Consider the following 12,434-nt stretch of genomic DNA (forward strand, 5'->3'; position numbering starts at 1 on the left):
AGAAAGAATGACTGCTATCATGAAATCAACCAATAACAAATGCTGGCGGGGCTGTGGGGAAAGAAGAACCCTGCTCCACTGCTGGTGGGAGTGTAGACTGGTGCAACCACTGTGGAAATCAGTATGGAGATACCTCAAAGAACTAGGACTGGAAGTTCCATTTGACCCAGGTATTCCACTGCTGGGGATCTTCCCCAAAGAATTAAAAGAATCATACCACAGTGATATATGTGTACCCATGTTCATAGCAGCACAGTTTGTAATAGCTAAAACTTGGAAACAGCCCAAATGCCCATCAACTGGAGACTGGATAAAGAAAATGTGGTTTTTTTATATAATGGAGTACTACTCAGACATAAAAAATGAGAAATTAGAGACATTTATAGCTAAGTGGATGCACATTAAGGTGATACTCTTAAGTGAAATAAATAGGACACAAATGAATAAATACCGAATAGTTTCTCTGGTGTGAGAAACTGAAAGTGTAAATAAGGACTAAATGTATAATAGGTCATGTGAAATAGGAAGAAAAGGGGCAAAGGGGAAGGAAGTGGGAGGGCTAGGGGAAAGGATAGAAGGGAGTGGGATTAATATGAGAAAATGGAAAAATAGGAACAAAATCTTTGTAAATAGGGAGGAATGGAGGGTTTGAAGGGAGGGCTGGGCAAGGGTGAAAAATAAGAACCAAGAGAGACTATGTAAAGGTGCAAATTTCCAATGATGAATGTCATTATATTGTATACCTAAAATGTACCAATGATTAGAATGAATAATTGATAATGCAAAATAGGAAGAAAAGGTCCAAAGGGGTAGGGGTAGTGGGAGGGGCAGGGGAAAGGAAAGAAGGGAAAGGAAAAATGATGAGAAATGGAAAAAATGGAAATAAAGCCTTTGTAAATAGGGAAGGGTGGAGGGTGTGAAGGGAGGCCTAGGAATGGGGAAAAACTAAGAACCAAGATGCATTATGTAAAGGTACAATTCCCAATGAGAAATGTAATTGTGTTGTATACCTACAATGTACCAATAAAAGAATTTAATTGAAAAAAAAGAATAAGATTACCCTGGTTCATTGATCAGATCTCCAAAACAATAATTTTAGCATATATATTTACCAAATATCAATTAACTACAATATGGTAAAATTTCTTCAAAAAATTATCAAAGTGAAAGAAATGTATTTACTTTCATATTTTCTAATGATGCAATTTCATTCATTTGGCTTACATTCATACAGAATTTTTGATAATTTGAATACTGTTTGGATTGAGCATTTGCAGTTACTATGCAATAAGAGTTATCTGACCAAGACTTACGAGGATGTGGTTAACATTTGATCTCATCGAAGGCGTCAACCTACCTCTGTAAAGAGGATTGTTGGAGAGTGGTCAGAGGACCAGAAGACTGCAAATCTGGATACCTAGGATCCTAGCTAGACTGAATTTTTATGTAATTATTTAATTGTGATAAAATATACATTATATAATATATCTACCCTTTGAACTATTTTAAAGCATGCAATTTGTGGCATTAAGAACATTCACAATGTTGTACAACTATCCCTATATTTCATATAAGTGAAATTCTACAATAGTTGTCCTTTTATGGCAAGTTCATTCACTCAACATAATGTTTGCGAAGTTTACCAATATGACTGAACTCCATTCTTTTTTAAGGGTGAATTTTGTTTCCACTTTCTAGACGTTGTGAATAATGTTGGTATATAAGTATCTGTTTTGGTCTAGCCTTTTTATTGTTCTGGGTCTGTACCTAGAAAAAGACCTGCTGAATCATATTGTTATGCTCTTCTTAATTATCCTTATTGAGCATGGAAAAGCAATACTCTACCTGACTTTTTAACTGAACTTAAGTGTATATTTTTGTGTTCTCAAATAAATGACTGAGTTACTTTGCTTTCTTTGAAAAACAGGACTGATAAATTATGTTTACTGCTTCCTCTTAGCATTTTTAATGACTTGATTCATGATTTCCCAAAAGGTATATTGTTTTTAAATATTTATTTTGTATTTAGGTATGATAAGACCAACATACCAGACATGTTTGCCATTGAAAAGGTATTTTGTTATTCACAATTCTCAGGATGAAAGGGCACGGCTCCATACTACAAAGAAAGGCTTAATTAGGATTTTCTCAGGAAAGAGCCAAGGAGGCAGGGTAGACAGGTTTAGGATTAGTAGCTTGACTAACTTCAGTGGGCTCTGAGGTTCAGGAGCTGCCTAATAGACTGATGCTTGGCTTGGGTAATTCAGACAGGAGAACAATATCATATAGTGAAAAAGCCCCATAAAGCAAGCAAGGATATGGGTTCTTAGTTTACATGTGAAAGCCAGATGATAAGAGAGTCTTTTGTTATCTCTATAAATTGGCTAGACCTGGAAAGGACAGGCAAGACCATGGAGCCAGCCTCAGATGCCAAAGTATCAGATACAGACACCATAAACCATGTTTATACACATTATTGAAGTCTCTAAATCACAAATAACAGTGGAGGCCAAGTAGAGCCTCAGAGGTACTGTAGATGTAGGGTATGAACAATAATTCTCAATGTTCGTCCTCTATTGGAATAAAACAAGTTTCCTGCCCCTACACCCAGACCAAATAAGTGAACACCTCTGGGCAGTGGTCATTTGTAAAGCTCTGTGCTGGTTCTCATTTCATCATGTGCTGGTCTGCAACAAGGTTTCCCAGAATCTGAAACAGACATGGAGCAGCATCTCCTAGGAACATGTTATCCATGCAGACCCTCAGGCCCACCCAGAGCTGCTGAGCCAAGAACCCAGGCTGAGGCTCAGTCCTGTGCCATTGCCCAATGCCCCAGGGAATTCTGAGGCCCACTCAAGTAGAGTACCACGGACCTGGGGAAAGAAGCATGGTCTGACAGCAGCATCCTCTCAACACAACCCTGACCCAACAGTCGTGCTAAGGCTCCGAGGCCTGTGAGGATCAGCTAACATGAATAGGCCCCTGAGCAAGTGTCAGGCTGCAGGAAACAGGGTTGTTCTCACAGGAAAGAGACATTGAGCCTAATGGATGTTCTCATTTTGGCTCTGCTGCTGGAGTCTCTAAACGCCTTGCTCATAAATGCTGTCATTACAGCAGCCTGGAGGAGGGACTGAGATCTGGGAGGAAGCGCACCATGTAGCCACTACTGTGGTGGCTGGAGAAGATGACAATGCAAGCGACCTGGAGAGCCTGCTGCGCCAGGAGTACCCCATCTGCACAGAAGAGATGCACTTGTGCTCTGCTTTGCTGAATCTGTGGCTCATTGTTTTTAAGAATTCTTCAAGTATTTTCAAATTGCAAATTTTAATAGTCAGAAGTGGATGTATAAGTAGCAAAGCTGCAGGGCTTTACAAAGTAGAGATTGAAAGCAAGTGGAGTATCGATAAAGGAGAAATTAAATGGATAAGTGGGCTTTCCTTTTTGAAAGAAAATCATTGCAGAGAATCAGCACAAGCGGTATCCAGAATAGAAGGAAATAATCAGTCAGTGACTCTTCCAAAGGCAAGAAGCTGGCTCTGGGGGCAGAGACCTCATCCTGCACCCAACTCCTCCTGTTATCAGTTGTGAACTTAGACAAATTAATTAAACTCTAAAATTTAATTTCCTCATCTACACAGTGGGATTGCGATAGCCCCTACCTAATTACTCACTGAAAGGATTTTATATATAAAAGAATGATAGTAAAATGCTTGGCACTGTTCTCTTCATAAATTCTCCAAAGTTACCATTTCTGTTACTATTGCTGCCATTAATATTATTATTAGCACAGTGGCAGCTGTGGTCTATATTGTGTTGCTGTAATAAAATTCCAGAGGTTGGGTACTCTATAGAGAAAAGAGGATCATTTAGTTCACAGTTCTAAAAGCTCAAGGGCACTGCATTTGGTCAGCTCTGGTGCAGGTCTTATGGTGGGTTACATCATAGTGGCAGGGGCATGTGCAATAATGGGGGCTAATGTGCATGAGTTAGGGGAAGTGGGAGGCTCCCTGTGCCAACCCATTCTTGTGGGATCTAGTCCCGTGAGACTGACCCACTCCCAGGAGACAGCATGATCCATCCATGAGGGTGCAACTCCAAGACCTATGAACCTCCCCTTGCCCATCTCTTATTGGTCTCACCACCTCAAAACCACCGCCCTGCAGACCAAGGGTCCAGCACATGAACCTTTGAGGAACAAACCATACCCACACCACAGCACTGCACTAGAATAAGTCTCCCAAGATATTAGCTGTCCTCATCATTGTTGTAACTGCTACTGGAAGTGCAGAGCCTCTCTATTATGCTCACATCTGGGAAGAAGGCTACAGCTTGCCAGAGAAGCCAAGGACCCCCTGAGAAAAACACTTGTGCTCAAAATTCAAAAAGCATATTTGAGTCTGCTACCGAGAAGAAGCCTTGCTGTACACAGAATAAGATAATCATCCATGCTGCTACAACAAAACTCCAAAACGCTGTGGTTTAACATTGCAGAGATTTATTTCTTGCTCATGTCTAGTTAAATATGAGTCAGGTGGTGTCTGCCTGTCTTTCAAGTGTTGACTTAGAGATCCAGGCAGAAATCTAACTAGAGTATATTCCTAAAGGCTAGGCTTAGAAACTTACACTTGGTGGATTTCACCCATGGATCCAAGTTCTAGAATTAGTCTTAACTCTCCAAGGTAATTATTCTTCTATCCATGAATCTATTTGTCACATTACTGGGGACCACTGAAACATTACTAAAAACCTCTGCAGTAGGCTCCAGTCTCCTGCTCAGTGTACAATGCAAGCCTGGGGGGGGGGGGACCTAAAAGACAGAACTAAGAGAGACGATAGAGCGAGATGCCAGGATGACCAATGTGCTGGTGCCAGTCCAAGCCACTGATTTTTTATTGGTAACCAACTGGGGTAAAGGGGAGCTATGTGCAAGGGTGTGAGTGAGGATGCTCAGTCATGCAGTTTTTTTGCAAACTAATGTAAGCAAAGGACAAGACAAAACATTCTTGCATTAGGAACAGAATAGACAAGATATATGATTGTAATTAGAACACTGTCCTTCTAGTTAAGAAAGTTTTAATTATGGAAACAGAATTTGGGTGTGAGTTACTCTGATCTCAGTATATAGGCTTCAGCCAGACTTGCTTCTCAAAACAGGCCAGTTGTGGGGTTAACTCTTCACAGTCTACACTGCTTACAGCCTGCTTTGGACATAATCAATATTGCAGTCCCCTGCATCACATAGCAAAGATTGGGACTCATCAACTATAGTGGTGCTCATTTAAATATACTAGTCTACAAGTATGAATTACATGGTAAAATCACCTCCTTCATTGTACAGCATATACTTCTAATTATGCAGCCTAGATTTGAATTCTTGTGTTATGAAGGGTAAGTAATATTAAAATTAACAATTTTAGTTTAAATTGCCACAAGTATACAATAGATTCAGTTCCCTATCATCTATTTTTTTCCTCTCTCTTTTCAATCTGAACAATAAACCCCATCATGGCAAAAGTCCACAAGGGGAACATAAATTGGAGAGATTTGCTTTCTCTAGCTGGTCACCCTTTCACCCTATGTATGTGGCAGGCCTCACAGCCCAGCTTTATAGTGCTAAAGGATGGGAAGGGTTGCTGTCAAGCCTGGACTACCCTTGTTCTTTCTTAGACTGACACTTCTTGTCCACTTTGCTGCAGGTATCACATCTGTGTGACGGTGCTGATCTACTTCCTCCCCCTGCTGGTGATCGGCTATGCCTACACAGTAGTGGGGATCACACTGTGGGCCAGTGAGATCCCCGGGGACTCCTCTGACCGGTACCACGAGCAAGTGTCTGCCAAGCGCAAGGTGAGCAAGAGGCAGACAGCACCTGACCCCCACCCCCAGCACAGGCAGCAGGTGGGCTCACAGGGTTGGGGGGGGTCTGTGAACCCCCCAGGGAGCAGGTGCAGAATTTTTCCTGGTATGGGGAGGAAAGAAGAGGAGAGACCTTTCTTTATTACACTCATACACACATTCACACGCTCATACACATACACACTCATACATATGTATACACACATACACACTCTTATTCACATACACACACAGAAACATACACCCCAGTTACCACTGTTATTTGTTTCTTACTAGCCCTTGTAGATAATGACATTCATAAACTAAATAAATATATATTATTTTCTTTTCTTTACACAAATAGTATATACATACTATTGTCACATTCTTCACTTAAAACCCTCAAGAATCCCAGAGTCAATATATAATGAGTTTTCTCATCCCTTTCTCCACTGCTTTGTACTTCTTTGCATAGCATTTCATTGTATGGATGCTGTGTCCTTCACTAAAGATTTCGTGGGGATAAGAAGTTTACATCATCCAGAATCTTTGTCAATTTCTACAATTATAACAAAATATCTTTGACCAGGGAACTTGTAAACAACTGAAGTTTTATTTCTCTGGAGGTTCTAAAGTCCAAGATCAAGGCACCAGCAGATTCAGTGTTTCCTTAGAGCTGTTTCTTGATTCATGGATGGTTCCTTCTTGCTGTGTCCTCCCTCACATGATAGAAGAGGCAAGGGACTTTCAAGCCTCTTGTAAGGGCATTCATCCCATTCCTGAGGCTCTACACTCAAGACCTAATGGCTTCCTAAACACCGCCTCCTAATGCCATCATCTTGGGTTTAGGATTCTAACATATGAATGTGAGGCATGAGGGGAGACAAACATCCAGACCACAGCACTCAGTTTTCATAAGACCCTCTTTTAAGCCTAATTTAAACACTGGATGAGCCTTTGTTACCGTTGTCAGAATCTCTGCTTCCCCTTCCCTCTCCTCCAGTCCTCAGAAAAAGCTCACCACCTCTCTCCTCATTCACCCTCCTGTTCCTCCTCCTCCTGAACACCCACTCACCCTTGTTCCTCAATTGGTCTCTCTTGGCTTCTTCAGCCATTGCCTAGAAGGGTCACATAACATAGTTGCCCCAGAATTGAGAGCACATAAGAACCATCTCAAGGGTTGGTGCAGCACAGAGTTCTGGGTCCCTCCTCAGAGTTTCTGATCCCATGTAAGTCTAGGATAGGCCCAGGGATTTGCACCCCTAACAAGCTCCCCAGTGATGGCAAGGGTCTAAATCCTAGGGCCACACTCCAAGAACTACCCACACAACCCAAGTCCTTTGGCACCAGATCTTAAAGGTCCTTCTTCCTCCTTGGAAGGCATATTATAAGTACCTCCCACCCCGTATCATACTGCGTGCATTGAGGGGCAGGGAGCAGCCTTGAGAGATGAAGAATGCACAGGTGCTCACCTGTCTCACCCTCTCACCAGGTGGTCAAGATGATGATCGTAGTGGTGTGCACCTTCGCCATCTGCTGGCTTCCCTTCCACATCTTCTTCCTCCTGCCCTACATCAACCCAGATCTCTACCTAAAGAAGTTTATCCAGCAGGTCTACCTGGCCATCATGTGGCTGGCCATGAGCTCCACTATGTACAATCCCATCATCTACTGCTGCCTCAATGACAGGTGAGGAAGCTACCCCACACCCTTTCCAGAGGCCACAACCTAAGCAGCCAACATAAATGAGCACAGCTGGCTATAAGACAAGAGGGAGAGATGGGGACTCACTAACCACCATACTATACAGCCTCTGCTGGTTATAGCTGTGCAAGAATCAGCCCAAGATGGACTGTTTTCATTTGTTTTCCAAGAGGAACCAGAAATCCATATTTTTGTTGAGATCTTCTGATCCTTAAATAAATACTGGCAACTAAATTAAATCAAATTACAAAACACTGTGATTGGCACATGTAAGGTGGATCTTCTTCCCATCCCACCGTATAATTTGGGCAACATTCCCCAGTTTCATCTAGCATTTCCAGCAGGACATTACTTGTCCTTACATGGTCAGATGGACTGGAGGCAGGCATCCTTTCAGCAGAAACCAGTCTTAGATAAGTGGGAAAAGGAAGAACCACCAGGAATGGTGCTCAGTGATAGGAAATCCACCGTGGCATGCAGAGGGTTCCCAAGAAAGCCTGGGATGCCAGGCCGCAGCACAGTCTACCATCCAGAGCACCACTCCAGCTCTCTCCAGAGAGGAAGAGGAGGATGAAAATATTGATGCAGTCTTTCTATCCATCAGTCATCAGTCTGAGGTGATCCTTCTGTGAATCAGGCATCAATAAGGTACGAGTCTGGGGAAAACACTGACTTGAACTTGCCTGAATGACTTCTGTTAACCTAATTCATACATTTATCCTTCTTCTAAGAGCTTCACTACCTGCTTAAAATTTGGGGGCAAATCTCCCTAAACATCTTTAAGTAATGGCTGTTTAACGAGCAGGGAAACTGAGGCATGCTAAAAAGACACAACTGGAAGACAGTTCTATGGCAGTCAGTGGGCCACTTGAGAGAAAGGACTGAGACTCAGTATGTGTTTTTACCATAAGCCTGGTGACTAGCACAGTAAGGTACACACAGAAAACTCTTGGTGAGTGTTTTTGTTAATGTTGAATTGACCCAGTCTTCTAATCCCACACCAGAGGAGGCAGCATAATCCAGGGACCACAATCAGGAAATACATCCATTTCACACGAACTTGGATTCTAGTCTTGGACTTGACCTTGATAGTTGACCTTGATCTTTTTGACCACAGCCTCTCCAGATGTTCGTTAGTTTATTTAAAGCACAATGACAGAGGGTCATGCTTGAGTGTGCCATGTGTTGCAGAACTGATGCAGTGGTGGGAAAAGTCTGGAAGCAGGCCATCCCCAAGGGTCACCTCTCCATCTCCTCTCTCTCCAGGTTCCGCCTGGGCTTCAAGCATGCCTTCCGGTGCTGCCCCTTCATCAGCGCCGGTGACTATGAAGGCCTTGAAATGAAATCCACCCGGTATCTCCAGACCCAGGGTAGCATGTACAAAGTCAGCCGCCTGGAAACCACCATCTCCACAGTGGTTGGGGCCCATGAGGAGGATCCCGAGGAAGGCCCCAAGGCCACACCTTCATCCCTGGACCTGACCTCCAATGGCTCCTCACGCAGCAGCTCCAAGACCATGACAGAGGGCTCCAGCTTCTACTCTAACATGCTGTCCTAGGCAGCAGGCCCTCCAGCAGGTGCGGCCTTGGTCACCTCTGTCCTGCTTCATTCATGCATGGATACTTCCTTGATTTGGAAACGTCAGAAACACCCTAACATTGGAGCTTTTGGAAGGGTCAGAATGGTTTAGAAAAAGCATTCCATCCTAAAATTGATCTAGGCCTGGGGATTTAGCTCCGTGATTCTGTCACCTGCCATGTAAGCTCAAGGTCCAGAGTTCAATCCCTGGTACAAAAAAAAAAAAAAATCAATCTGGATTCATCCATGGCATTGCCATCCCCATGCTGTGTGACCTAAAGCAAATAATTGAACTTCTCTAAGTTTGTAAAATAAGGAGGTTGAACTAGATTTTTTCTGTGATTCATTCCATGATTCTAGAAGTGACTTGGACAGCATGTGGGTGCTTATTTAAGGGTAAGTTCTGCAGCACAGTAACAGATCCCAGAGATCTGTTTGCCTGGAGCCTTTGTCTTATTCAGTAAAGTCATTCTCACCCATCCTCAGATTAGCTTCCTTCAGCTGGTGGTTCACATTGCTCCAGCCTTCAATAGACAGGGTGAACAAAAGAATGTGCCACATAAAATCTGCATGAAAGATCTAACTTCATCTTTTAAGCATCCTTGAAAGAAAGATATATGTCTGCCCCTATTTAATATCTCAATATTTCATTCAGTTCATTTAAACATGATGGAATTGAGAGCCTCAGGCTCTTCTGCATTATATCCCCAGAGGCCACCCTGAACAATCTGTGCTGGTAGAGTGTGTCTATGGATGCCAGCTAATGTCTATTCTGACCAAGAATCAGGAGGCACTTGCCAGGCTTAATCTATCTGAGCCTCTGTCCTCATGTATAAAATAGTGAGGCTGAACTAAATCATCTAAGTGTCCTCTAGAATCTAAATATTCTATGGTTCAATGATCCTATACATTTTTGTTTGTTTGTTTCACCAAAAAATGGTAATCATAAAGTAGGAGCAGTGATACCCATCTCCTGGAGATACAGCAACTGCTAAAACATGTAAATATCCATCTCAGACATTCTCCCATTTACCCTAAAACCCTGAGTATATTCCTCCTCCCAAAAGATCTTGGCCTTGAGTAGAGCAGAGGACTTCATGACAAGGCCTGCATCTCTCCAGCAGGCTTGTACAGGTAAACAACTTAAGAACACCACCGAGGAAGACCAGCATGCAGGCTTCCTACTCTGGCTTCTCAGTATCTTAGGACAGAGGCACTAACCCAGATTCTTATCTTTGTGCTAGCATAACGCATGGGCTCAGAAGCCTGTAGAGTGAAACTGCTACACCCTGGAACTGCACTTTTGGGAAGAGGCACCTTGCATCTTCCCTCCGTCTCTGAGTGTCCTCTTCCTGTCCAATAGCTCTGCTGGTCTTCTATTTATAAGGGGTAGAGTGACCCACCAACCCTAAAGAATAGTCAGTCTGCCAACATGAGCTGAAGGTTTCCTGTCCCAATACACCTTTGGGGTCTCCAGCAAGTGAACATGCAGTTTCTTTCTGTCTCCCAGATCTGTGTCTGATCCTGATGCGGTCAAAAGCAAAGGCTTCATATAGTATCTATGAATTTCCTCCTTGTGGTTTGAATATTGGATGCATGCAAGGGGAGAACAATGCCACGATGTGGCAATGTGGTAGAGGTTTGCAGCCTCTACCATCCCAGCTGTTTCTAACCGTGCAAGAGAATCACACACCGAGGAGAAGGTGTATAAAAATACTATATGCCAGAAAAAAAAAAAAGCTTTGAGGATCATTTTCTTCAAAGCAGTATGGGATGTATCAAATAAACAAAGGAAAGCCAGACTGATGCAGATCTATAATTGGAAAACTAAATTTAAAGGCAACAAAATTCCATGCCCAAAGTGTTAGTCACACTTCCAATAGAGAATTGTGCCATATGTGGATGTTGAGAATCGACACGATCCTGAGAGGAACTCAAAAAGAAGCTATACAGAGGTGGAGACATCCCATCTACAGAGAAGAAGGTTAGAGTTGAATTTAACAAGTATTCACTAAGCCCCTGCTCTAGACTGAGGCCTGAGCAAGGGACACACAACTCCCGCCACTGTGGACAAGCTCACTGGACCTGCCACTCCTAACTTACTGGTCCTAGTGAATCCAGCTTCCTAGCAGGGATGAAGGCATCTGAGAAGCAGATTCTTCCCAGGATAATGAGCTCAAAGATTGATCTGTTCTGCGAGTCCTTGCAGTGAGAGTTCTCTGAGACACTCCAGAGGGAGCCACCAGTCAGTCCAATGGACCTAAAGGGATATAGATGAACAGCGTCATCATTGTGCATAATAACAGGGTGTGTGGAATGGTTCTGAGCAGCTTTGAATGCAGAAAAACATCAGAGAGTGCCAGCAAGCCTTCTATTGCCCAACATCCATTTAATTTATAAAAATGCTGTCAGGTCTCAGTGTATGAGGAATACCATGATTTGCACTGTGCATGGATCTCATTCTTAGTATAGAGTTGTATTACCTGTGTTTATCTCTTCTGTATGTTTCCTTGATGTAGTGTCCAATAGTAATAGAATGGGAGACATCATGGGGCCATCTTTGTTCTATTACTTCCAAAGTCTGGAATCCAGTTGCTGTCAATGTGTTGTGTTGTGGCAATCTCCTCTCCATCATTGTTCTTTCTTGGGAAGGAGCTCTGATTTATATCATGTACTCACAGTAATTGGGGGGTGTTGAGGGGATTTTATAGAAGGAACTAGAGAACAAGAGCCTTTGTCCTCCTCAACCCCTGCCAGAATGCTAAGACCCAGGACTTAGTGGAATCCTGGGAAAAAGGGATCAATAGCTCACTTCATTGGCCTGATTTTAGGAGAGATAAATGGAGAGGGGCCATTCCTGACGCCTCTATGTTTTTCAGCCTGAGATCTTAGAAAGAATCTCTGTACAGAAATAAAGTATGTTTTTCACCATCTCGTGCCTTTGTCTCTTCTCTAGGGAACAGAAACTATAAGAGACTGGATAGGATAATGCTGGAAACCTACATCATTTGTATAGCTAGACGGACGAAAATGGATGGAGCATCCAGGAAATTTCAAATTCTGTGATCAAGTGGGATCTGAGAAGTGTTTCCAGGCTGAGATTTGAGAAATTGAGATGAGATTGTGTGAAGTGACCAGCCATGTCACTTGTGATTAGAGCTGTTTTGGCGCAGGCTGTTCCAAGAAGCAGATACCAAGGCAGTATCAGAAGTGCAAGAGATTTCCTGGGTCTGGTTAAGGGTTAACACCTGGAAAGGATCTAGGAATCAAAGGAAAAGCCCCAAACTGCATGGCAGCTCATTTGTGAACACAACAGT

General features: G+C 42.9%; 1 protein-coding gene across 1 annotated transcript in view; it reads left to right on the forward strand.

Moving 5' to 3' along the window:
- Positions 1 to 12,048, forward strand: part of Tacr1 (tachykinin receptor 1) — a 212,268-nt gene extending 200,220 nt beyond the window's left edge. The window contains exons 3-5 of the mRNA XM_004844651.3: positions 5,697 to 5,847; positions 7,328 to 7,524; positions 8,806 to 12,048. Coding sequence (XP_004844708.1) covers positions 5,697 to 5,847; positions 7,328 to 7,524; positions 8,806 to 9,097 — 640 coding nt within the window. The 3' untranslated portion in view covers positions 9,098 to 12,048. The remainder of the gene's footprint in view (positions 1 to 5,696; positions 5,848 to 7,327; positions 7,525 to 8,805) is intronic.
- The last annotated feature ends 386 nt before the right edge of the window (positions 12,049 to 12,434 follow it).

This window comes from Heterocephalus glaber, unplaced genomic scaffold, assembly GCF_053883595.1.
Source record: "Heterocephalus glaber isolate CG9 unplaced genomic scaffold, H.glaber_assembly_v1.0 deba00000470, whole genome shotgun sequence".
NCBI lineage: Eukaryota > Metazoa > Chordata > Mammalia > Rodentia > Bathyergidae > Heterocephalus > Heterocephalus glaber.